This window comes from Sapajus apella, unplaced genomic scaffold (genome assembly GCF_009761245.1).
Source record: "Sapajus apella isolate SASKATOON/1434 unplaced genomic scaffold, GSC_monkey_1.0 scaffold5, whole genome shotgun sequence".
Lineage (NCBI taxonomy): Eukaryota > Metazoa > Chordata > Mammalia > Primates > Cebidae > Sapajus > Sapajus apella.
The window spans coordinates 10,326,551-10,348,047 of record NW_022436945.1 but is presented as its reverse complement, the minus strand read 5'-3'; the positions used below and the strand labels follow the sequence as shown (position 1 = coordinate 10,348,047).

General features: G+C 36.3%; 1 protein-coding gene across 3 annotated transcripts; it reads right to left on the bottom strand.

Annotated features, from left to right (window-relative positions):
* Positions 1-333: 333 nt before the first annotated feature.
* PACRGL (parkin coregulated like) lies at positions 334-17,389 on the bottom strand. Of its 3 annotated transcripts, XM_032271852.1 has the most exons (11): positions 17,222-17,389; positions 17,029-17,141; positions 15,976-16,103; positions 15,423-15,490; positions 15,151-15,305; positions 12,449-12,516; positions 10,846-10,936; positions 7,744-7,878; positions 7,127-7,234; positions 3,731-3,811; positions 334-1,397 (listed from the first exon to the last, which is right to left on the bottom strand). In XM_032271852.1, the coding sequence occupies exons 3-11, from the start codon at positions 16,020-16,022 to the stop codon at positions 1,341-1,343; spliced, it is 810 nt and encodes a 269-aa protein (XP_032127743.1). In that variant the 5' UTR covers positions 16,023-16,103; positions 17,029-17,141; positions 17,222-17,389; the 3' UTR covers positions 334-1,340. The 3 variants fall into 3 exon arrangements, with proteins under 3 accessions (XP_032127743.1, XP_032127754.1, XP_032127752.1); XM_032271863.1 differs by lacking the exon at positions 15,976-16,103; XM_032271861.1 differs by lacking the exons at positions 15,976-16,103; positions 17,029-17,141.
* Positions 17,390-21,497: the final 4,108 nt, after the last annotated feature.

Sequence of the window (21,497 nt, the reverse complement as noted above, 5' to 3'; positions counted from 1 at the left end):
TTTGGGGAATAGAGTGAGGAATGGGCATTCTTCAAAGCTTCCGAGATGCAACACTGCTGCTCCTATATACAAGACCGATCTTTTTCCTTTCCATCCGAGTCTTGTTTTGCTTTGGATGTGGTGTAACTACAGAAAGCCCTATGGCCTCTCCTTTTGCCCATAAGATAAAAGGTCTTATTCTTGTTTTCCATTTTTCTTCCTCTCCTCTACTCCTCTCTTGCAGAGGGAATCGCTTCTATTACATCAAAATTCTGAACTATGTCTAAATGATGTTTTAAAAACTCCTTAAAAATCAATTGCTAAACATAAGTAAGCACAACAAAATCAATGAATGCATATATGAGCTTTCAGATTTTTAATTGCTGAGTATCTTTATGTGAACATCAGTATTTTCTGGCTATGAAATGCAAAAATAACATTTACTTAAATACAGTTAACACCAAAAATTTAGGTAGTTGTAATGAGTTGTAATAAACAACATACTTGTAATAGAATTCACAGTTAGAAAAAAATGTCTTAAACTAGAATACTCTGAAAATTTTCCATGCATTGTACATTATAAAACACATATTTACAAACACTAATTAATAGTATATTCATGGGGCCAGGGATGGTGGCTCACTCCTGTAATCCCGGCACTTTGGAAGTCAATTGCAGAGGACCGCTTTCAGAATTTCAAGACCAGTCTGGATAACAGAGTGAGACCCTGTCTCTACAAGCAAATCTTAAAATTAGCTGGACAGGGTGGCACATGCCTATAGTCCCAGCTAATGAGGAGTCTGAGATGAAAGGATCATGTAAGCACAAAAATTCAAGGCTTGCAGCGCGCTATGATTATGCCACTGTACTCCAGTCTGGGCAACAAAGCAAGACCCCTTCTCTCTTTAAAAAAAATTTTAAAATAGTGTATTCACAAACGTTTGTTCACTATTTTAAATTTCTACAGCCTTGTTAAATATGAAACCCAAGAAATGGCAAAATATCTAGAAAAATAAGTGCACAGCTACAAATCTGATTACAAAAAAAGTATTATAAATAGGCACTAGAAAATACATCTTATCTTACAAACTCAATAATGGTTCTTCACACAAATAATAAAAATACAAAAAATAAACCTCACAAAATTATACTATATAGAACTTATTTTAATAACTTTCCATTAGTAACTGTTTTTTGTTGATGAATAACTTTGATTCAGTGTATATTCATCTTAACCTAGTGAATAATAAATAGTGGCTGTGATTTACAAATGAACAAAATGGAAGAAAGGTTCCATGAGTACCTGGGGTGTGTTTGATATGTCACCAGGAAGAAAAAACAATGTTTGTTGGCTCCCTTCTTCAACAGCATATGGAACAGTATGTCGGAATTTTAGATTTGATGATGCTAAGGCTTCCCTGTCAACAGAAAAATAAAAATTGAGCATCGTTACTCTCATGCACAGTTCCCCTAATAGGTATTGCATTTGCAGGAATATGCCTAGAAAGTATCCAAAACTCAAACAAAAAGGAATGAGAACAAAATGATGACATAAGAAGTGTTTTTACTGAGTTACATAAAATATAGACTGTCTTTTTTAGTATCTAACTAGAGCAGTAGTTAGAAGCCAGACTACCAGTATCTGAATATAGCATCTACTAGTCACTGCTTTGTCAAACCTGGACTAATTACCTCTCTGTGCCTAAGTTCCCTGATCTTTAAAGGGAGATAACAAAATCTCTCTCTGATGACTAGGAAGAGTAAATGAGTTTCATATCTAAAAAGTACTCAAGCAGAGTACCTGCCATGTAATAAGTTCCCACATAATCAACAAAGATCAGTGTTTGTGTTGTGCCTTTCCCAAAATAAAAGTGCATTTCACTTAGAAAAAAATAAAATCAGGCTAAGAATGAACTGATTTTTCAACTGATTTTTCTTAGAAAATCAGTTCTAAGAAAGTAACACTGTGACTGTAACAGATATTTTCGTGTACCAGAGGTTGAATGGTTCCATCATTTATATACACAAGTCCTAAGAAATGAGAAACCACAACGGAGAACACTCATTTTTAAAGACTTATTTCTAACATTTAAAGAAAGAGATACATAAGCTTTTAGAAGAGAAAGAAGAGTATTCATTAATTTCATGAAGGATTACAAAGTAGCAGAAGCTAACACACAACAATTAAGCCAAGAAAGTCTTTGGCATGTAATTGCAATAGAAAATTTTCTATTCTAATTACATCAATCATTATTAAAATATTATGTAGGACATAAGAAGGAAGAAACATGAGGAGTCAGAAGAAAATAAATAATAGCGCTTGTAACTACAAAATCTTTTTTAAAATTCTGTATTAGCAACACTCAAAGCTAGTAAGATGGAGTAACAAAAGAATTTGATATTTCTGGAATCCTAGATTGGTCAACTACACCTCTGTGTTCCTCTTCCAAATCTTAATGCGTTGTTTCTAAACTTTATTTACACGCATACCATCTCCTCCTCCACACCCCCTCCACTCCCACCACGAAATCTAACATGCTGGTCCTGTCCCTTTCCACTTGTCCCATCTCCCACATCGGCTCACAGGATATGGAAAACCACCTAGGGAGGGTTTCCCACTGAAAAGCTGTGGCATCATTATTTAGCCTCTGTTTACTTCCACTCCACAGAAGAAAGGAAAAATATATTTTGCATTCAAATTCTCAGAGGAGCAAACAAGAATTTCCTTGACATGGGATTAACTAGAGGATGGTTCTGCACATCTCCTAAACAAGGTCTCTGAATGCTAATTCTCTGCCTAGGACCCAAACACAACAAAGAAATTCATTATCTTGTAGGCTTAGGGACTTACTTCCTCCTATAAACTTTATTCTAGGCATCCATCATGGAAAGAACATAATGAAACAATTCACTGAAATTGGTCAAATTAGGTAATTTTGCTAAAGCTTTATGTTTGTCATTTTAAAACTGTATATGATCACACAGATTTTCTTATAATTAACTCCTTTAGCAAGTACCTAGAATGAAACTAAGTTCTGCAATGTTAAGACAGTCATATGCAATTCTATCAAGATCTGATTAAAGAAAATTTCCAAAAGCAAGATGGCTTTTATGGAAATATTTCTAAGACTAGATTATCTGAATGCTTCCTTCAAATGCTGAAAATTCAATTAATCAAGTAATCTGACACCATATGGTTATGAAATCCTGCATATTTTTGTACCTTGAAAAGTTAGACTAATCAATTAAACTATTCCAGCACTGTGTGCATGTGTCTGTGTGTGTGTACACCTGTGAGGGTACGCACGCACTTAGAGAGAACAGTGCAATCATTTAGACGTTTGAGGCAGAAAAGACAGCAAATGAAAGAGAAAAAGTATTCTTCCTCAATGAGCTAAGTTAATGCTTTGGTTTTCTGAACTTTTCAATGGTCAGAACTAAACCACTGAAAATAAAGAAAAAAACTGTACCGCTATGCCACATGCAGTGCCATATTAAGCACTGTGGAACTGTACAAGCCCTATGTTTATTCAACCTGAGTCTGAGTTGCAGGACTTGAAAAACAGTGTGACCAAGAGACAGAAACTCTGAGCTCTAAAAAGAAAATAACAGCATCAATTTCATACAGTTACTTGTGGCTGAAATGAGAAGTACATGTTAAGTATATAGTCAATTTAGTAATATGCCTGAAAGTTTAAAAAAAAAAAAAAAAAAAAAAAAAAAGACTCTTAAGGAATAATGTTCTACTTACACTTCCGCCGCATTGCTCTAGCTTCTGTAATGCGCTGGTGATTGGCTCTTTGAATTTCTTGTCCATTAACCTTTTGGAAAGCTTTCAAAGTAAGATTGGGGGGAAATGAAATGACTTTAAAATTAACCATGTTCACCATACACATAAGTAAATCTTCAGGAGCACCCCTTGTTTTAGATTTCAAGGCTTCTTTTAGGAAGTATCTCATTGAAATTTACATATAAGAGGTAGGTACCTCTATGTTTTAAAAAACAATGAATTTACATTCTCATAAGTAAAATCAATCCTATAAAACCTGCTACAGTATGTTATCTGAAGTAAGTTTTCTAAAAAATAGCATTATTTTGCGATTTTGTAATTTGCAAGAGCATTTAGAGGACCATGATGGAAAGCTCTGCCTCTAAAACACACATTTTCCCACAATAAAATGGGAAGAGAGAACAAAGGATGGAGGATTTACATGAGTAATTTAGTAACAGTGAATGCTCTGGGGATGGACAAGGTCCCCTACCGTCTTTTAGTTGCTTTCTTCAGACTGCATTATCCTACTGAATCTGTATACACCCTGTATAGCACAGAGGTTCATAGGCAGATCCATGGACCATTAGCATCAGAATCACTTGAGATGCTGTTTAAAAATGTAGATTCTTGGGTCTCACACCATACTTAATCAGAATCTCAGGGAAAAAGCCCAGATGCTACATTTTAAGCAAGATTTTCAGGTGATCTATTCCCTCTTTAAAGTCCCATACATTTGCGGCTCAGAAAAGGTATAGTTTATTTTGCATAGAGGAAAAAATGAGTTGTATATAGGTTCAATAACTGGTTTTGAAAAACTTTTTCTAGAAGAGTACCCTTTCTTCCAATAAATATCTAATGTAAAAGTCTATAAACCAGATGAAAATGAAGGCGTTGAGGCTGAAGGGTGTGGAAGATGGGGGTGAGGGATGAAGAGGGGTCCAACAGCACCTCACTGACATCCTCAGTGGTGTTTGTCTCATAGTGAGTGGCTAAGAGACCAGCAACTAACCCTCACACAACCTATTTCTAGAGCTCTTTAACACCAGAATCTGAAGGTCAGGGTGGTGTCTAAGCATTCCCAAAGTGCTCACAGCCCAGGAAAGCTAGAGGCCCTTTCAGTCACTCCTTGACTAGGAAAAGCAGAGCTCTGAGGAGGAATGCAAGTGACCTAAGATAAATGCCACCAACCCAGAAAGATTAAAAAACAAAACAAATTTATACAATCGTTAATTTGGCCTTTTCTTTCTGCCACTGGAGGTGGGACTTGGCTATTTAGATAGTTAAGGTTCTGATTCTTGCTTGACTGACTTTGATGAAGGATCTAGTGTGATTCCTTTTCTCTACATCTCACATGCCCTTGACTCCATCCCAATTTTCTCAGCAGATGTCCGTGCTGCTTATTTCTACATCCCCACCCACCTACAAAAAAACCAAAACCAAAACCAAAATTAATTTCCACAAGGGCTGAGAGCATGCCTGTTTCTGCTCTGAATTATATTCTGGATGCTTGGTGTACCTGGAACAAAATAGAAGGGGAGAGTGCAGAGTGCAAGAGATTGTTAAACTACTGAATATTTGAATGAGTAATTTAATCACTAGTGTGAAATTCCTGTAGTTGGTCAGCCACACTTCCTGACCTGAAGCTTGCAAATATCTGCCAAGATTCTCTTTCTTCTGTCCCAAGGCTTCTCATATGTCAAGGCTTGGGAATCTATTCTATGTCTTCTGCCCACCTGAAACCTCGTGGAATTTCATCTACCACTTACAAGTATACCTATCCTGATAGAGTCACCATCAACCCTATTTCTAATAATGTCAACCAGGTGGTTCCTGGGGTGTATTACACTATTTGTGGAATAGGAAGCTAAAAATACAGTTCTAGTATCTCTCATATGGAAGGATCCAAGAAAAAACAGTGGAACCATGATCAAAATCATGCTTCAGCTGTGAAATACAGAAGAATGCAGGCAGGGAGGTCCTACCTAAGACTTCAATCTTTCTATCGGTAGGCGGTATAGAATTTCCCTTGCCTAATGTTTGGCCCTTGCCCCTAGCTCTTGAATGATAACCTCTAAGTTCTTGGAATGTCCCGCCGGACAGAGTATCCTTGTCAACATGGGAGTTTAGGGCGACACCAGGCAGTCTATACAATGTGATTTATGGTGGGAACTTTGGTTCAGAGGGTATTAGCTCAACTTCTAGAGAGGCTGTTGACTAATGTCAACCACACTACATGGTCTTGCCTGCATAATGTCTTGTCTGCATGACAGACAGCAATAAAAACCCTGGACACTAAGGCTCACGTGAGCTTCTCTAGTTGGCAATACTCCATGCACGTTGCCACACACTGCTGCTGGAAGAAGTAAACGCTGCATCAACCACTCCACTGGGAGAAGAAAACTGAAAACTCCATGCCTGGTCTCTCTTGGACCCTGCCCTCTGTGCCTCTTACCTTTGCTGATTTTAATCTTTATTGTTTTGTTGTAAGAAACCATAGAGTGAATAACAGCTTTCCTGAGTTCCCTGAATCCTTCTGGCAAATCATCAAACTTAAGAGTGGTCTTGGGAACCTCGTGAGCTGCATAGTGTCCCAGTATATACTTATAGTAAAGGTTAAAGTTACACATATCAGGAAAAAGTCTCTTCCTGAATGCAATTTACAGATTCACTACAACACCACAATGAAAAAGAAAAAAATTAAAAAAAAAAAAAAAAGTTTGCTAACACGTAATTACACAAGACAGTATATGAGCACTGCTTATAATTTATAGTTAATCAACATGAGCAAAATATCATCTTACTGTTCATTAACTTTTATCCATTCACCTTTTGGCTTTTTTTTTTTTTTTTTTTTTTTTTCTGAATTTTCGTTCTGTCACCCAGGCTGGAGTGCAGTGGTACAATCTTGGCTCACTGCAACCTCCACCTCCCAGGTTCAGGCAATTCCCCTGTGTCAGCCTCCCAAAGCTGGGACTATAGGCGCACACCACCACCCGGCTAATTTTACGTATTTTAGTAGAGATAGGGTTTCACCATGTTGCCCAGGCCGGTCTCAAACTCCTGAGCTCAGGAAATCCACCCAGCTCGGCCTCCCAAAGTGTTAGGATTACAGGCATGAGCCACCATGCCCAGCCGGCTTACTTTTTATTATAACCCTAAACCCTGCTCATGTAGGTGCTTTCCATTGTGGGGAAAAAAAAAAGGTAATACTGTCCATTAGTAAAATGTTTTACAAATGATCTCTACATTTTTTGCTAAAAATGAGATTTTTTTTAAGGTTTTGAGTTATTTTAAAGATTTGAAGCTATTAAAGCATGAAGAGATATGGACGGCGAATGATACAGCCAACCATTATCTAATCTTTGCAGTACTTACGCTTGTAAGCAGATGCTTCAGATGGTCATTTAGAGAAGGACCAACAACAACACTTAGCTGAACTAGAGCATTCAATCCTCTTTCAAACACTTCATCATCCGAATGGACCTGTAAAGTTGGTTGGTTGGGGGGTGTAGCGGGATCAGGGAAGAGAGGAATGATAAAAGGAAATATAGGTTAGAAAAAACAACAAGCAGGTGGAGAAAAGCATAAGATTAAACATTTAAAATCAGAAAAGAGTCAACAAAATCTAGAATTTAAAAAATAATCTTCAATACAGGACATCTAGAAGCAAAAAACAAAGTTTTGATCTGACTGAAGCAGTAACTAAAATTATCTAGCATACAGAAAGACTGATTTGGCATTCATTATTTTCTCTAATTACTTACAACGTCCCTATTTACCTTTAGCACATCCTCTAAAAGTGTCTTCAAGTATGTAGTCATCTGGCCCTGAGTAACAGTAGCCTAATTCTGCAAATATGTCAAAATCACAAGTAAAGGACTAATTTGTATTTAATTTGGAGTAAAAAAGGCATAAAATAGTCTAAATATATTACAGCTTTCTTTTCTATCATATGTTTTGAAATAGAAAGTACAATAAAATAAATGACATACCAGAGCTGCCTTTAGCACAGGAATCAGTCTAGGTAGCAAAGGAACAGCTTTTTCAGGAGCACCTTTGATCAAAAGTAATTCTCTAAAACCCTCCTGTGACACAAAGGTATATGGATGCTTAGTCTCTCTCAGACCCTGCCAAAAACCAAGAAGAAACATGATTTACTACCCATTTCTTTATGCTAATAACAGACAAATTCAGTCTTTACCTGCCTAAACAAAAACCAAAGTTTCATTATTCTATTCCTACTCATGATTATAATTTCAGCAGTTACAATTTCAATTATACTAACTGGGGGACAAAGGGTCACTTGGTATCCCACGGTAGGCTGGTTCCAGGACCCCAGTGGATACCAAAACCCATGGATACTCAACTCAAGTTCTTCATATAAAATAGCAGAGTATCTGGACATACTTCCATATCCTTTAAATAATCTCTAGATTTTTGTAGTGCCTATTACAATGTAACTGTCACAAATAATTTTTATATTACATCATTTTATTTGTATTTTTTATTGTTGCATTATATATTTTTAAATAGATTTGATCTGTGGCTGGTTGAAACCCTAGATGTGGAACCCATGGATAAGTAGGGCCAACTGTATATGAGACAGGAGTAATTTCTACCCACAGAAGGGAAGGAAGGGAAAAGAAAAGGGAAAAAATAAGAGAAAGAAAAAGAAAAGAAACGGGAAACAGGTGAGGCAAGAAAAAATACAGGAAGTAAAGAAGAAAGAGAAAATAAGAAGGAAGGAAAAGCAGGGAATGGAAGGAGGAAAAGAGGTAAATAGAGAAAACACGAAGGGAAACTCACTAGGATAATAAAAACATTTTGTTACGTACAAACACCTTCTGAAAGCAGAGCAAATGAGTTTAAAATATGTTTATAACCACTCCTTTATGAATGCATGACTATGAGATTCCCCTACATTTACAATGATTTTATGACTTAATGAGTTCCTAAAATAAATTTCCTCCATATTTAAATATTTTATATTAACATCTTTAGAAAACAAGTATCATACTATGTGCATTTTAAAGGCATGTTAAGATTTTACATGTCATTTGTAATATGGAAATGCAGTATGAAACCATTAAAAAAAACTGTAATTTCTCACTATGCCTTTCACCCTAAAGGCATTAGGAACAGTTAGTACTCTTATGATATAGCCAAGTACAGCAAGTCAAGATCTTTATCTTTTAAAAAAGATAAAGCAAAACAAACAAAAATCAACAGTAAACTCCTTCAGTTTGACTAATTATGAATATAATCAGCTGCAAAATCATGCTTAGAAATATGAATTTTCAACTAATTTGTCCTTCAGACCTAAATATCTGCTTCTAAATAGTAATCAAGAACTTTTTCTCTTCTTTGAAGCTGTCATACTTTTGAAAACCATCATATCCTGCCAGCCACAAGGGCATCATTTTGGATCACAGGTTCCATCATTTAAGCAGTGTCCTGTATCCAGTTCATTTGAGAGAGAAAAAAAATCTCAGATTAAAGGCTGAAGTGGATTTCAACAGTGGTTTTTCTGTCACTATTCACCCATTAGTAAATAAGGACAGGAGAAAGACAGAAATCTACTCAATACAGAATAAAAAGCATTGACATTTAGACAATAGGTATGTAACAGGCTGACTTTAAACAGAAACTAGAGTCCCTTTAAGGATATCCCAAATTAAAGCGTTTCCTGTGTATTGTGATTAGCTACATTATATTTTCAAAGCTATCACCAATTCCGATTAGCCTAAAAAAAAAAATGGTTCACTACCTGGTATAAAAGGATTAAGGTTTAAAAAAGAACTAAGGAAACATCACTCATTTTTTGTTTATGTGTTTGTCTGAGACAGCATCTCACTCTGCCATGCCTGGCTAATGTGATTTTTTTTTTTTTTCTTTTTTTTTTTAAGAGACAGGGTCTCTCTCCCTATGTTGCTCAAGCTGGTCTCAAACTCCTGGGCTCAAATGATCCTCCCACCTTGGCCTCATAAAGTGCTGGGATTACAAGCATGAGCCATAGCACCCAGCCTAACCTTTAATACCAACTACAAAAATGAATTTCCAAATAGGCTACCTATAAAAATACCCTACTTGTAATATTAAATGATAAATTAAGAAACAAAAATGTACAGTTTTTGCTAGTAACTGATCAGTTACTGATTACTCTTAAGAGAGTAAACATATTTAGAAAATTAAAGGAGGAACTAGAGATTTTGATGTTTCATTTTAATCAAGGAATCTCAATTGGCAAAATTACTTATTTCTATTCTGCTCCCACTTGGTCCACCCCACTGGTTTTCTCGGAAAGGCAAATGATACTAACCGAAAAAGGCATTGCCATAGTAAGTCACACGGTAGTAACTAATCCAAATAAAAATATCAGTGAAAGAACTCAGATGTTTTATTGCTAGTATCTCGAAAACTCTAATCATCTGTTTCTTAATAATGACAACAAAATTAACTTTTAAAAAGGCAGGTAATTAAAAGTTTAAATACAAGACAACTGGTTAATTCATTTCTCTTTTTATTCTAACTCTAGGAATAAAATTCACAGAAGATAGCAATGATTGACTTGAAGCTAAAACTCCAACTTTTTTCCTGACACAAATGTTAAATTATATAAAGGAATCTATCAGAAGCTTTTTAAAAATAGTCTATAAAACCACCTCCATGATATTGTACTAGAAATGTACAAGTAAAGCATAGAGCTGGAGTGTTCTCCAAAAGAACATTTAGGTAGGTGGTATCAATTCCCTAAGAAACACAACATGTCAGCATGATTGGCTGTATACAGAACCACTTACCATTATCTGGCATAGTTTTAAGTTTAAATCCTGATGTTTTCCTGATTTCACCAGTACCAAAAAATCTTTCTCCTCATTATGAGTCCACATATTTTTCTTTTTTTTTGAAATAAGTATAAATATTTCATCCACTTATCTACAAATTCCTAAGGGGGTGCGGTGTTTCAATGCCTATTGTGTGCTTCCTTTTTCAAAGGGACAGAATGAAATTTACTGACAAACTGCAAAGTAACATTTAATGCAACTTTTCAAGTATTTTTCCTGAGAAATATTCAGAAAAGATGGCATATTTACCTCAGCTAAAGTAATAAGAAGTGGATCAAATGAAAGACTTTCAGGAGGACACTCCCACTGTAACCTGTGTTTTACTGAACCATGTACCAATCTAAAATATAAAAGACAGTGAATGCAACAAGAAAAATATAATTATATATTAAGCAGGGATCATGAAACATACAGTATAACCACAGAATTATTTTGTAACATATAGGAATACCATAAACTTTATAAGATAGTACAAGGACATTTTACAAAGCCATGTCAATAATCCTACCAATTACTAATCATTCAGCAAAATTGTTTGGCAACCCAACATGTGTTAAGGCTACAATTTTGGTGCTTAAGCATGTTGCTATCTGTGAATCTTAACACAAATGTTCCAAGTGATGTCTTTCAGTGATATGGAATAGGTAATCTACAGAAATGAAAAATGCAAACAAAAAAATGCAGTAATTGTTAAAAATGTTTACAAGGAACATTGTTTTTCAGATATAGATCATGTAACTCTAACACTAATAATCTGAAGGCAAAACCAAGTTTTATCTCTGTTAAAGAGAAGAAAACTGAGGCCGGGAAGGTAAAATGGCTCATGAGGGGTTACAAAGTGGTGGCCCCTGAATTAGGGTTTCTGCTTCTAACAGTTTTTGAGGCATAACTCACATGCAATAAACTGTATATATTTACAGTAAATAACTTTTAAGTTTTTATGTACAAATACACTCAAGGAACTATCATCACAATTATGATAGTGAACTTAATTCTCAAATGCTTCCTTGAACTCCTTTGTAATGTTCTCAACTTCTTTACTCCTTTAGGCTTATTTTCTTAAGAGCAAGATGTCTCTGTAAAATTGTTTTTACATTTTTGCAACAATAAATTGTTAAGGGATGGGGAGCAGAGAGTTAAGAACCTTAAAATAGGGTTTCAATTCTAAATCTAAATGTGAAATAACAATAAACTGAAGAACATTTCTTGAGCTTATTTTTCACTCCAAATCTGAAAATACCATTACAATCTAGATTTCTTGAATTTTGGAACAAAAATAAATAAATGTTGTGATTCTTTCCACAATCAAAATAAAATTTTCTATAATCTAGAACAGGCTAAAAGTGAATGTACTTTGAAGAAATAAATGCTTTATAGCAATAAATCCTAAAATGATACATTATCCATTAAAAAAAAATAGTTCTGACATCTGTCTAGAAAGGTAGCAAGAATTATAACCGAAAGGAAGCAAAATCAGCCATATGTGCTTAAGAAATATAAACAATTTCATTAAATTGACAATTTCCATTTTACCAACAATAGGATTCTTCAATTTGCAATTTGCCCAAGCCTGTGAATGCTTAAATTGATTATTTTAGAAAAAGGGGTCAAGTAAATTTCTTAAACTAATTGATGGTTTGTCACAGATCTCAATAACTGTCTATTGGAATTAAATGGTTTTCTTCAACAACATCCAGGAATCTATACCAGTCCAAAACAAAGTGTGAATAAGTCACCTTTATTTCAACCTCACTAGTAAATAAAACTTTCAATACATTTAAATTGAATACTGTATTGATGTTACTCAATGATTTTGAGTAATTTGGTCAGTTATAAATCATATTGATTTTACCTGCAAGGAATACCTCCTTTAGAGTAAATAGCTGCAAATGCCGAAGGGGCTCGTGACTGTTCACCAAACTAAAACAAAAAATGAAAATATTACTATCACCTGTACTTCTGAGGTCAGAAGCAAATGGCCATCCTGCTTTTCAAACTGCCAAGCTAGTATCAAAGTGCACCATTTCTACTCAGCAACACAAATGAGAAAAAACGTCAATCCTCTCACTACTAGAATACCACAACTACACTTTGTACATCTCTTTTTACCCCTAACGATTCAGAAGGCTTGAAGGCAGCTGAAACCATATATGTATTAATAGTTCTTGCTACCCTCTTCCCCACTGTGACCTTTCAAGGTGAGGACTAAATGGAGAAGGGGTGTTAAGTACAGGAGAAGTATATTTGTTTTTTGCCACCTGCGCATCTACTTGTCCTCCAGCCAAATATGGATGGTGTGGATAGTCATTTCTCCAAACCAGCTTTAGGCTTCCGTAAAAAACAAAGGATTGAACTGGGCAGGAGGGAGAGAATTGAAAATGGAGAAGATTCTCACAAATATATGCCCGGATGTGTTTTCTTAGCTATATAACTTCACAATCTTTCAGTTTTGCTATATACTACTTTAACAGATTGACTTTATACCTACTCTCAAAGATGATTTAAGAGATGATCAATCACAACAGTTAAACAACCACAGCATAAATAATTTCAATATAATTGATCACAGACTTGAAGAGAATTTAAGAACAAAAAAGCATTTTATCGCATGGTGCTTTTAATATAATCAAATGAAAAATAGTTGTCTAAATTACAAAATATAAATTGACTTGTTTTAAAGACATAACTATAAAATTTCTTTTTCTTTTAATCACACACGACAGTAGTTTTTAAAGGTGCTTAAAGTTTAAAATTAGCTCTTTTCTCCTCTGGAAAACATGAATTTTGAGTAAAAGCACATAGGTGGAAATTTGTTCAAATTAAATAAAAGATTCATATTCAAAACTCAATCCATATTCTGTGTAACAATTCACCACAATAGGAATGTTTCACTCATCTAGCCACAATTTCTGCTGATAAGGAAATACAAGTTTTAAAAATTATTTTCTAATAAGCATAACAGATAAAGTTATTTGAAAAAGTACTACACATATGGGGAAAAAATTAAGACAAATTCATACTATACTGTCAACATATTTTACTTCTACCATCTACAAGAAAATTATCTTTTTGGCTCTTACAAGCAATGAAAATAATCCCTAAATTTTCAAAATCCCCACAGAAACTAAATTTCTGATTGAAACGCTAAACAATCCCTCTCTTTGCATTTCAATTTTGTTCTAGAGATTAATCGTGGTTTCATCTTCCACACCACACAAAATCAGAATTTGTTTCATTAATGGATTACTTTTATCAATTTTAACCAAATTTTACCAAGTCTATTAAAGCGAAAAATGTTATCCCATTCCATTTTTAACAATATCAGACAATATTTCAACTCTGCCTTAATGTTATATACCATTCTACCCTGAATTAGCATTTGAAAAACATTTTTAACTCAAATATTTAAAATGTATACACTTTAATGTACAAAAATCACAATAGTGAATTCACAAAAAATGAACACACTTGTTTATCAACATAAGTTGAAAAATCTAAACATTACCAGCCCAAAGGTAAACACTATTTTGACTTCCAACTCATTTGTTTTACAGCGGTAGGCTTTACATATCTTAGACATGCTTTTCTCAGGTCAAACTATTTAATTATTATTTCCCAAAACCTTCCTCAATTTTTACTAAACCTTAGGACTAAGGTCACTAAATGTTAATTCAAAGAGTTCTTCTTTAAAGACAGGAAGAATATTGAAGTGTCACCATAAACTCCCTCAACTAAACATAAGCAAAGTAGGAGCAACAAGATTATCAGGGCCTTCTTCAGGTATTCAATTTCCTTGACACTGTAGATTACAAAAAGAAGCAAAGGAACACAGCTGCTCAAACTATTTTTCACTTTTCTTTTGTCAAGTCAGACACTCTCTGTCTTGGAGAGCTCACTATACCCTTGCTTCCTTAAGTACCTGCCATACTCTACCTGCCATTAAAGTCAGTCAGGAGCTTCAGCCACTCTCACAATCCCCTTCAAAGGCTGAAATTACTAACATCTTACCTTACCAAAGTTGGGCCTAGAGCAAATAACACCTGGTGTTGCACAGGTGTGTTCACTGCTGAATATTTATTTTTATTGCATAAATCCCATGTTTATTGAATCTCGTTAAATTGTTATGAGAGAGCAAAGGAGGCTAGTACTACAACGAGGACTTCTGGCAGAGCTAATTTACACAATACAGAGGAATGGTCAGAGACCTTTATGCAATTACGGAAGCATGAAAGGCATTCTGTGGCAACTGAATACAAGTTTATTCATTGATATTGGAAAACAAAACAGCATAGCAAATAAAATCTAAAGCTAAAATGCAGTTTTTTATGCCCTACAATGCGATAACCCAAACAGGTTAACTTCTGTGTCTTACCTCCATACTCACTGCCACCTGTGACTGATTATCTCCGCTCATCATAACAAACACATGCCCTTCTCTCATCATTAGCTCAAAACTAGCACAGGGACAAAACGCAGGACAGCATCCAGAATTGTTCAATGCTGTGCGAAATGCCATCAAAAAATCTAGTGAGTTACGAATCATTTTGGACCTACCGGGTTAATTGTTTTAGGGTTCAGTTTATCACTTGGTCGAGGATGAAGTTTTCCTGCAGACTCTGGAGAACTGGTTGACAATGAGGATTTGCTTCGTTGAACTGCATTCCTGTGTTTTATTTGTGTGCCTGATGATGTCCTTTGATCATCGTTACCTGGACAAAACAACATCAATAAGAAGCAGGTAAAAGCAATAAAGTTCACCCTGCCTCCACCTGTAACCCAGAATAGTGTCATAAACAAACTTGGCCTCTTAAAAAGCAAAGCTGTACCTGTTACTCTGTTTTTCAACTGTGTACCTCCAGAGCACTCTGATTTCTGCATTGTTTCCCTTTCACTCCTGCAGTAAAAAAAAAAAAAAAAAAAAAAAAGTTGACTTCAAACTTTGTTTGGAGGGGTATTATCAATACGAAGACAGAAAACATAAAAGAGGATACAATACAGTAAAAGTTATGGAGCAAAATACCAGAAAGACTAATGAGAAAACATGAAATTATGTCAACTTCAAAACAGCAAAATAATCATCTCCAAGAAAATGATGTACAAAAATAAACTTTTCTTCCATTCAAATTGTCAAAATAAACTGTCAGAAACTCACTTGCAATCCTCTGGCCACATTAGAAAACAGACTAGATTTCTGAAAATTGAGCTTCTACAGTTTATGAGTAAATAGGATAATTTTTATATACAATATACTAATGTAATTTTCAGCAACAAATACACATACAGTAACGCAAACACACCTACATCCCCTTTCAAAATCCTGCATTAGAAAGGATTCCAAAACAATTGCTTTTTTACTTCTTAAAAATGTTTATCCTTTACCTTAAGGACAAACTACAGTTGGTTCTCCATATATGCGGCTTCCACATCTACAGATTCACCCAACCACGGATACCGAGAACAGACTGGGGGACTTCAGCATGGGTACATATTTGGGTATCTGAAAGAGGCTGGGGGGAGAGAGGGAGTTCTGGAACCAATCCTCCACGGACACGAAGGAAAAACTGCAAGTGTGGTCAATTTTTAAAAATACTATTCACCTAGGAACACATCACTGACAAACCTGGAGCATGAGTTGTTAAAGAAAATGCAATCAATCTTATCCTCAGTAACACTTTTAACTGGTTTTTCATAAGGTCATCGCTCATTCTTTTACAAAACAAGATAAAGATTCTAATTATAGATATTAGAATCCATAAATCCACTTAACCTGGAACACTTAAACTATGACACAATACCAGAAAGCAAACAAACCACCCTATGAAATCCTCACATTCCCCTTAAAGCTTCCTTGGCTGCTACAGGTCATCTATCTACAACGGACTGCTGGAATCCGTGTCAATGGTAGGAAAGTCTACTTTCTATCATTGTTTGGACAGCTGATACAGCCTATATCTTTCCCTGTATGTATTTTATTTCTCCCGCACTCAGCTTTTGGATCATGAACTAAATTGCTTGTTAAATTCTCAGTCAGCAGAGGCCATGTTTTTTCTGGCTTTCTAATCCAGGTATAGAAAGCTCCAAAAGTGTAGTAAGAGCCCCACTAAAGACACCCTGTTCCATTTGTAAAGCTCTGTAAAAGTCTAAAAGGCAGACCCTAAGCCTAATATTCATTATTCCAATCCCTTTTTTTTTTTTAAATCATAAAGTAAATGCAAAGGGCAAGTATTAGGGGGTCGTAAAATCTGCTTAGGGGGTCTTAGAATCCGCTTTCCATCTTCCCAGCCACCCCTCCTACACTCACTTCTAGATACTTAAAGCCGAGTCCAGGGCCAGGACGCTATCAAAGTTAGCAAAAGAGGAAAACACAGAAAAACAAAAAATAAAGAAAAAAGCGAGATTTTTTTTAAAGGGGCCATGGGAGAAGGAGTTTACCAGTGTCAATTAAGGTTAACGAAGGCTACTCTCGATTGAATCCCCCAGAAAAGGAGGGGCACACTCCAAGCGCTCAGGTTCTCAAGAATCCTTAGCAACAGGGTCCGGCGGCCCTAGCAACAGTTCAGGAAGCAAGAGAGCGCGGACGGGACACCAGTACCCGCGGTTCATGGCTCTGGGGACCCGTTCCTACCGCGCCTCTCTCCCGCCGCGATCCACACACCACCTGCCCCTCACCGGTGAGGCTTATGGCAGGCGCTTGGTTTCCCAACAGCCGCGGCTCCAGCCACCGGCCGCCCCGGGATATGTGAAATGAGGACCCACGAGGCCCGCCCCAGAATCTGGTCGCGCCACGAAATGACGTCAGACGCACGCTGCGTCCTCTAAACCAATAGTAAGAGGGCGTGGAGGCGCCCCGGAAGAGGGTTGCCCAGGCAACCAGGCGCCAAGAGTTCAGAGGGCAGCTGTCTTTCGCGACAAAGGGGCACCTGGTGGAGGATGTTTTTAGAGTAAGAGTTGCAGAGAGCAGAGGAAAGGTAACAGGTTCCCAATCGCCCACGCCCTAACCTCTCTCCAGTCTATGAGCTTAACTCTTAGGCCTTTCCCGCACGCTTAATCCTCACTGTTCCTCAATTATCTTGCCCTAGATCCCTGGAAAGCTGAAGACTGTGAACTAACTCCCCACGAGTCTTAAGGAGTGAGAGCCAAAGCCATCTGCATGCCCAGCTGTGGGATTTCCTTGTAGTTTGCTGTCCTATCTAGCTAACTCATAACCCTAGCTGTGGAAATTCGTTAACAATAGTGTTTTACTAGTCTTATATGCCATTTCATTCTTCACAGTATATCTGCATTTTAATAGCAAAAATCACGATTTGTGCATATTATTTTTAATAGTAAAAATAATAGTAAAAAGCACGATTTTATGCTCCACATTATGACAAAACTGATGCTGCAGAAAAATGCATATCCCCTTGCATTGCATTCCACTAGCAACAATTTGGTTTGTCATAGTTAAGTCCAAGCCCTTTGAACCTGTCCACAGCACTCTTCTTTAGCATCCTCTACTGTTGCCAACCCAAAGCCTTAACTTTTTGCTTGTGTAACACTAAATTGGCATTGTCTGAGCACTCTAGGCTCTGTAATCCTGTGCTCCTGTAGCTCCATCCTTGCCACCTGACTACCACCCCAGAAGCATCTTCATTAGACTGTGAGTTTCTTCCGGATAAGGACTTTATCTTTCCCCTTTTTATTTCTCCGGCTTCAAGCATAATGTAGCGGGTATACAGGAAGTTCCCTGTGAATGAATATAATGAATGAATAAATGCTGTCTATATCTAATTTCTCTAATGTTCTGTGAACCTTGCCTACAAATCTATCTTAATTTTAAAATTCATTATAATGTATTTACCTATCTTTCTTACTAGACCGAAATTGTCTTCGTTGCTTTTCTATCCCCAATTTCTAGCACAATTCATGTTTAACTAATGTTTTAAACAAGAAAAAGGAAATGTAAAAAAGTCTTACATCTTTTATCTTTGGCTACTTTTACTTAATAATCTCTCCTTTCCAGCCTCCTCAAGACCTATTATATTTTCCTTACCCCTAGCATCTTCAGTGTCAGACTCAGTAGCTCCCAGTTCACGACCTTTTAACCCCTCCTCCTTGGACTGTAAGAATAATTTGCATTCAGTATCGCAGAGGAATGACATGCATATATGTTCTGGAGTTAAGCTGTCTGAAACTCACCTCCACCCCTTCTCAGCTATGAGTCCTTGTGCATGACAACCCCTACAAGCCTCAGTTTCCTCCTCATCATTGGGTTCTTGTGAGACTTAAATTTATTTGAGCACAGTTAAATACCTGACACAAAAGAAGTACTCAATAAGTATTAGCTAGTCCAATTATTCAGGTGAAAGCAAATTAAGACTGACATGGAGGACATCATTACTGGCAAGTCTCATGCTATGTGTTGGTGTATGAACCATGGACAATGATATGGATTTTTCAGATCTTTATAATATCCACAATTAGTATAAGCTTCTCCTAATCATAATTAAAACAGCCTCTTCTAAACTTTCTGTCATCATTTTGGAAAATGAACAAAAAACATGTTTCTTGGCATTACAACTCTATCAGGATATCATACAATAAGTGGAGGGTGCTTTCTTGAATACACTAGTTTGAGAAGCCTCTGAGGCATCCGGGGGAGCTAACTAGCATGCAGTTGGATATGCTCATCTAGAGGGCAGGAAAGAGACCTGGGAATAGCTATGAATTTTAGAGCCATCAGCATATGTAGACACTGGGCTGGGCCACAGGAGTAATGCCTTCTGGTAAAAGCTCACAGTGTGTAAGAAATAGAGCACTGATTATAGACTTTCATCTTCTATTAAAATTTTAAGGTTTAATTTTTTATTTAAGAGAGAATGGGATGAGGGAAAGAAGGTGACCTATTTGTCTCTCAATATGGTAAATGATTCTGAAAAGACAGAATATGCAATATATTTTCCGTTTGCTCTCTTATAGGTATACTCTTACCTTTGTCCTATTATTTGCTGTGGGATGCTGATCGTTATGAACTATATCAACAGGGCTCCAATGCCCTCTGGTTTCTGTTTGGGTTTGGTTACTGAAGAACACTAATAGGAGATTAGAGAATTAGAGGAGAGTGAAGTCAGAGTATTCATTCTCCTGCTCCAATCCTTAGTGGCTTCCCTAAAGTTGGTCATACGCATGAGCGAAGGTTACATCTTTCTGCTATGGTCTGATTGTTTTTGTTCCTCCAAAATTCGTAGATTAAAATTCTAACTCCCAAGGTGATGGTATTTGGAGACGAGGCTTTTGGGTAGTGATGAAGTCACAGGGTTGGAGCACTCATGAATGGAATTAGTCTCCCAATAATAGAGGCTGAGCGAGAACCCTCCTTCCACTATCTGAGGACGCAGTGAGACAATTCCACCTTTGAACCAGAAAGTAGGCCCTTACAAGACACTGAATGTGTTGGCACTTTGATGAGGACTTCTCAGCCTCCAGAACTGTGAGAAATAAATTTCTGTTGTTTATAAGCCACCCAATCTATGATATTTCGATATTTCAGGATAGCAGCCAAATAGACTAAGAAACTTTCTAAATGGCAAACTTCAGTTCTAGGCACAAAATCTCAGAGGCTACTATCTCTAGATCACTGTACTCTCTTGTAGTTCCCTGTACCTTTATAAATAAAATTTATTCAAATTGTCCTATTTTTAATTTGTTACTCCATATTATACAACGTTATGAATTAGGTAAAAATCTAACCAAAGTAAACCACTGAAGATACTTTTTTTCTCATTGTCCTGGTTCTCATTGTCTTGTGAAAAAAATTATTTATTCATTATTTTATATTTATTTACATTTAAGTCACCAAACATTTTTAAGAAAATATTGGCAGTATGAATGGGCTTGTCTTAATTTTCTTGAGGAAAATCTCTTCCTTTTTGTACAAATTACAGACAGAGTAATCATTCCCAATGATTATTCATTCCCAAGTCCCATCGTCAAGAAATGAGATACAAGAAATTTGTATAATTTCCAGTAAACGTTGTCAAGAAATGTTAGACACCATCATTATAAAGTCTTGGAGTGTCCACTTGTGCATGGAACAAATTAAGCAATAATAATAGCTCCTCAGGTGAAAGCAAATGAAATCAAAGTGAGTGAGCATATGGGGTAGCATTGTCCAATAGAAAAATGATGCAAGTCACATATAAAATTTTAAATTGCCTAGTAGGCACATTTTTTAAAGGTGAAAAGAATCATGTGAAAGTAATTTTAGTAGTATATTTTTATTTAACCCAATATGTCCAAAATATCACCTCAACTTGCAATAAACACTATTAATGCGATATTTTACATTCTTGTTATTTGTGCTAAGTCTTCTGAAGCTGGTGCGTATTTTACATGTGTAGCACATTTCAATTCATACTAGCCACATTTCGAATATTCAATAACCACAGATAGCTACTGGCTACCATATTGGAGGGTACAGGGAGCTGTGGCCACTGAGAGTTGGGCAAACATAGAATGAAGTAAATAAATGTGCCAGATAGCTACAGAGTACATATTGTTTGTAGACCACAGTATTAGATGTTTGAAGATCGATCCAAAAGTAAAGGATATGAATTGGATATGAATCTCAGACTACAGTGCAAAAAACAACTTCCTTTCTGATTCATAGTTGTTTTCAATTTCTTTTACAAATTTTTTTTCTTTCCATGAAAGTAGCTTACCCTTCCTCTCCTTGAAATTGTGTTGAGAGGATGAGGCTTGGAGGAATGTGTCATCTGGTCCTCTGTTGTCGTCTGCTGGGATGTACATACTTTGGTCTTTCTGGTCCTCAGTCATTTATCCTTCGTTCAGGTAAATTGCTCATGTTTGTTTTTCATTCCACGTTCTCATTGAGCGCTAAGTCTAGTTTCCTCTTACCTAGC

Excerpts from the sequence above, each read along its gene's own strand:
- PACRGL (XM_032271852.1), bottom strand. The coding sequence starts at position 16,022 with ATGTGGAAGCCGCATATATGGAGAACCAACTGTAGTTTGTCCTTAAG. Across the intron at positions 15,491-15,975 it reads AACTGTAGTTTGTCCTTAAG|GAGTGAAAGGGAAACAATGC; the intron begins GTAAAGGATAAA and ends TTTTTACTGCAG. Across the intron at positions 1,398-3,730 it reads TAGAGCAATGCGGCGGAAGT|GGAAGCCTTAGCATCATCAA; the intron begins GTAAGTAGAACA and ends TTCTGTTGACAG.